The 5,720-nt window shown below is 46.8% G+C and overlaps 1 protein-coding gene across 1 annotated transcript in view; it reads left to right on the top strand.

The window, feature by feature from the left end:
• Nucleotides 1-393: 393 nt before the first annotated feature.
• Nucleotides 394-5,720, top strand: part of ptprn2 (protein tyrosine phosphatase receptor type N2) — a gene marked incomplete at its 5' end in the record, with an annotated part of 195,651 nt that continues 190,324 nt past the window's right edge. Inside the window, one exon of the mRNA XM_083654591.1 lies at nucleotides 394-481. Coding sequence (XP_083510717.1) covers nucleotides 394-481 — 88 coding nt within the window. The remainder of the gene's footprint in view (nucleotides 482-5,720) is intronic.

The raw sequence follows: 5,720 nt of genomic DNA, 5'->3' as shown, positions 1-5,720 counted from the left end.
TTTTTCAATCAAAGGTGAAACGACGACACAGATATGGTTAGTTAGTTAGTGGGACATGTCCGCCAATTCCGTCTTATCCTTCTTTTAAGGGTCCTTTGGCCAAGGCGCTGTTGCATGCTGGCTGGCGGCTGCATGCATCGCTCGCTCCTCGCCATGTGTGCTTTGACGTCAGAACCTTAGGAGGGGCTCCTCTCCGAAGCTGCCTGGTTGCTGTTTGTGGTGCTGAAACAACGAACTGTCTTGTGCCCTACAACGAATTTTCCCTCAATTTTCCTCCGCCGATTCAACCATGCTGCTTGAGTCCAGCTGATCTGACCTGTCCTCGTCTGAGTTGATGTTAACCCGCCGTTTTAGCGCAGGTGACAGCGCCATGGGAGATTAGACTGGAGCGCTATGGATTCGCTGTGCTGTCCCATCCTCTTCGCTGCATTGGTTCTCAGCCTCTGCTCATCACCTGCCCTCGCTGCTGACAGGAGATTTGGTAAGTGACTGTCCTTTTTTAGACTGTTTGTTTTCCTCAACAACAGCTCGTTTCCAATTGTTTCCTCCAGTCACTGTCATGTTGCACCGTTCGTGATGCTGAAAGCAATCTGCACCCTTAACAAAAAGTTAAGAACACGTCCGTGATATATTGTGGTAGGTAGGCTATTGGAGAAGCAAGTGCCATCACCCATTTACAATTCGCATAAATTATGTTTGTCCCCTGGCTGGTTTAGGAGATTGGATGAAATGTGAAGAGATCCAACAGAAATGTGATCTAAATCTATTTGGTCTATTCATGGATAAAATGCTTGCTGTGAAACCTATGTTATCATTGCATGATGAAGGCAGGATATATGAAAAGTGGTGTTGTGTTGTCTACTATTATATCACCACAGGGCAGAAAGAATCTCAGGCATTAATAATAAACCTTCAGATGCATGTGAAAAGCAGTGGATTTTGAATGGGTTTCTTAGTTCCCATGGCCATGCAATTTACTCAGCACATACCCTTAAGAAGCTTGCAATTTCGAATTCCAGTTAAATATTTAATAACAGCCTATACCTCCTCGGGAAAGGCCATCTCTTATAGCCCTGTTTCATTTTCAGACTTGGCTGGAGTGTCTTTCATTATCCTTGGTTTCTTCTTCCTGCGCTCCCTCCATGCTGAAGTATGGCACATTTCCAAAGTATTGCCTATTATTCACCTTATGTTCCAACACTTGGGTCAGCCAATTACTTCCTATTGTGTTTACACTTCCTGTGACAGTAGCCTACAGTAGTACTTATATTGTGTTCATTGTGTTATCGGCCTCTAGAATCATCTGCCACTCAATGTGAAATTGCAGCCAGAGAGTCAGACTAGGTTTGACCAGATAAAACAGACGACATTTTGAACAGGAAGTCATAACACAACTGGGTCAAGTGGGCGGGGCTACATAAGGTGAATAGTGGTTACTATGATTAAATGTCTCCTTTTGTTGAGACAGAGGCAAAGGTTTTCAGAATGATCACCATCTCACTCATCTTACTGCTTCAGGTGTGAGAGAGACACAGCCACCTCTATCAAGCCTTATGATCCAGGATCACTAGGATGCAGCACAAACTATTAAAACTACTATGGCCAAACAGGCAGACGGCTCTCAACATCAGCTTTCCTGTTCAGTGATGATTCATACAGGCACAGAGCTACATCACAATCTGTATATATTTAGAACAGGAAGGTTGCCCTCTTTTTTACTGGACAAGTTGTGTGTGTGTGTGTGTGTGTGTGTGTGTGTGTGTGTGCACACATACACACACACACACACACCGTATACTGTACACATGCAGCATGCTGATGTACACAAATTAATAATACATTCGCCTTGTTATAGCAGATTTGTTTAATGCATAGATAGTAGATCTGGATAAAGTGAGTCCATTGGGTTTTGATACCAGAAAATGAGGCTTGAATCTCCCGCTTCCTGCTCCTCGTTGATTGGTTGAAGGGATTAATTCTACACAGAAGTACGGGGAGAGGGGGCGGATGCCCGTAGCGGCTCCCGGGGGAGTTTCCGAATTTGTCTCACATGCGGCTTGATTCAAGCCGCTTGAATACATCCATGGCTTGAACTGACTGCCATCTTGTTGTTCGCTTCTGGTTGCTAGCTTGCTAGCTCGCTAGCTGGCTGGTTGCCGTGGTGAAATGGTCCAGAAAATCAAAATATATAATAACTTTTAGCCCAAAGGTATGGGCAAGTAGCAGTCCAGCCAGCCGACCATCGTCTTGTCCGGGGCCTGGCCAAGAGACCATGGTGTGGTGTGAGCCTCCAGCCTGCTATGTTAGATAACGTTAAATGGTCCGCCATGTTATGAGCATCATGTTACATGTATGGTATCTGTACAGTTACGTGCGTCTACTAACATTATTAACTCATTGAGTGCCAATGACGACTTTAGTCGTCAATTCATTTAGTGACGTAGAGTGCCATTGACGACTAAAGTCGTCAATTGCGTTTTTTGACGGGGGGATGTCAATCTAAGCCTCTTACATCGCGTCTTACAATATGGGAGCTATTGAATGTGTCTAACCTATTTTACAGAACCCTTAGGTGGCGACAGTGCTCTCCAGATTACAGAAATGTCAGGAATACAGCCTGAAAAAGCCGTGATCAAAGCAAAACCGCTCATGCTGCAGCCCAGAGCCATGTAGATTGCTCTGGCTGCTGCTTGACGGTGCCTGCCAACAGCAATCAATCCGCGCACACAACTGAGTTCCTCTGCCTCTGTCTGTCTGTCTGCATATAGTTTCTCCACACGATTACCCACCAGAAAGGCAGCACCTGACCCCGAAGGGCCAAACCTTTACCTGCAGTCCCGTTTGGCATTTCCTTGTCGCGCTGTGAGCTGTCGCAGCGCTGTCGCGCTGTGAGCCGCTGTGAGCCGCACCGCCCGCAAAAACGGAGGCTCCGAAAATAGACTGGGTGCGTGTGGGGAGGAGTTTGCAGCTGAGTGGGGGAGAGGGGGGTGGGGCACGCAGGCTCCACAGAACTACACCAGGTCACTACATCAGAAAATATTAGCTAGAGTCAGTGAATGTGCTTGAAATGCTGCATTTCAGATGATTTCACAAAAGGCTGAATATCTCAGCTTCTAGATAGAAATGCATGTTTTTGCTGTTTTTGACCTATCTTCTCCGGCTGATAACTAAAGAAGGGAAAATGGTATCAATAAACTTTTTTTTGCTGATGATACAATAGAGTCTCCTTGTTCTTTTTGCGTGTTCTGTGTTTACATAGTAATATCACACAATATTCTGTGGGCCTCGAGAAATCACTGAAAACGCTCTGAAACTCTGGCACTGGGAGCGTCCGTTCTCCAAAAGTGGCTGGCACTCAATGAGTTAAAATGTCATAAAGTAATGCTATTTTCTGATAATTTGCTAAACTATTACTTGCTATCTGCTAGCATTGGGTGCTAGGTTGCTTAACAAATTTCTTATTCATGTACTTTCCGCAGACTAGATGCCTTGCGGCACATTGCTGCCTCTACCGGTCGGAAGTATTACTGTTCTTATTATCCGATGTGTGTCGTCTATTTTCCTCGAAATGGGGCTATAAGTTAGAAAACGGAGCACGTTAGAGCATGAAAAAGACTTGAAATTGTTTTTTCAGACAATAAACTTATTTGGAAAGTGTTTATTTAAGACATAGACCGAGAGAGAAGTTGGCTCATTTCCCATAGAGTTGAATGCATGTTCCTGGGGAGTGCTACACAAACTGCGCCCCCACTGGCCATTTGAAAGAATGCAATTCCCGCATAGGCTTCAAAAAGAGGGAAGCTGAATTGGGCACTGGTTTAATGTGAAATAGATAATGCAGTAAGCAGAGAGTTTTCAATTTATTTTCCATTGTGTCTCTTTTCCCCTTGCAAATTGTCCAATTTATGCCTAGAATACTTGTGAAAGAGCCAGTGCTTAATCCCCAGGTGAATTTGTCTCATTGAATGCTCAGTGTGTTTTTCTCCCTTTGTGGATGAACTCTCCGTCATCAGAGTGTGGCTGGAAATTAGCGATAGAGCTCTCCATCATCAGAGTGTGGCTGGGAGTTAGCGATAGAGCTCTCATCATCAGAGTGTGGCTGGGAGTTAGCTATAGAGCTCTCCATCATCAGAGTGTGGCTGGGAGTTAGCGATAGAGCTCTCATCATCAGAGTGTGGCTGGGAGTTAGCGATAGAGCTCTCATCATCAGAGTGTGGCTGGGAGTTAGCGATAGAGCTCTCATCATCAGAGTGTGGCTGGGAGTTAGCGATAGAGCTCTCCATCATCAGAGTGTGGCTGGGAGTTAGCGATAGAGCTCTCCATCATCAGAGTGTGGCTGGGAGTTAGCGATAGAGCTCTCATCATCAGAGTGTGGCTGGGAGTTAGCGATAGAGCTCTCCATCATCAGAGTGTGGCTGGGAGTTAGCTATAGAGCTCTCCATCATCAGAGTGTGGCTGGGAGTTAGCGATAGAGCTCTCATCATCAGAGTGTGGCTGGGAGTTAGCGATAGAGCTCTCATCATCAGAGTGTGGCTGGGAGTTAGCGATAGAGCTCTCCATCATCAGAGTGTGGCTGGGAGTTAGCTATAGAGCTCTCATCATCAGAGTGTGGCTGGGAGTTAGCTATAGAGCTCTCCATCATCAGAGTGTGGCTGGGAGTTAGCGATAGAGCTCTCATCATCAGAGTGTGGCTGGGAGTTAGCGACGAGCTCTCTGTCATCAGAGTGTGGCTGGGAGTTAGCTATAGAGCTCTCCATCATCAGAGTGTGGCTGGGAGTTAGCGACAAGCTCTCTGTCATCAGAGTGTGGCTGGGAGTTAGCTATAGAGCTCTCCATCATCAGATTGTGGCTGGGAGTTAGCGATAGAGCTCTCATCATCAGAGTGTGGCTGGGAGTTAGCGACGAGCTCTCTGTCATCAGAGTGTGGCTGGGAGTTAGCGACGAGCTCTCTGTCATCAGAGTGTGGCTGGGAGTTAGCGATAGAGCTCTCATCATCAGAGTGTGGCTGGGAGTTAGCGACGAGCTCTCTGTCATCAGAGTGTGGCTGGGAGTTAGCTATAGAGCTCTCCATCATCAGAGTGTGGCTGGGAGTTAGCGATAGAGCTCTCATCATCAGAGTGTGGCTGGGAGTTAGCTATAGAGCTCTCCATCATCAGAGTGTGGCTGGGAGTTAGCTATAGAGCTCTCCATCATCAGAGTGTGGCTGGGAGTTAGCTATAGAGCTCTCCATCATCAGAGTGTGGCTGGGAGTTAGCGACAAGCTCTCCATCATCAGAGTGTGGCTGGAAGTTAGCGACGAGCTCTCCATCATCAGAGTGTGGCTGGGAGTTAGCGACGAGCTCTCTGTCATCAGAGTGTGGCTGGGAGTTAGCGATAGAGCTCTCTGTCATCAGAGTGTGGCTGGGAGTTAGCTATAGAGCTCTCCATCATCAGAGTGTGGCTGGGAGTTAGCGATAGAGCTCTCATCATCAGAGTGTGGCTGGGAGTTAGCGATAGAGCTCTCCATCATCAGAGTGTGGCTGGGAGTTAGCTATAGAGCTCTCCATCATCAGAGTGTGGCTGGGAGTTAGCGATAGAGCTCTCCATCATCAGAGTGTGGCTGGGAGTTAGCGATAGAGCTCTCATCATCAGAGTGTGGCTGGGAGTTAGCTATAGAGCTCTCCATCATCAGAGTGTGGCTGGGAGTTAGCTATAGAGCTCTCCATCATCAGAGTGTGGCT

Source organism: Poromitra crassiceps (assembly GCF_964638095.1).
Source record: "Poromitra crassiceps genome assembly, chromosome: 2".
Lineage (NCBI taxonomy): Eukaryota > Metazoa > Chordata > Actinopteri > Beryciformes > Melamphaidae > Poromitra > Poromitra crassiceps.
This window is presented reverse-complemented; position numbering and strand designations above follow the sequence as displayed.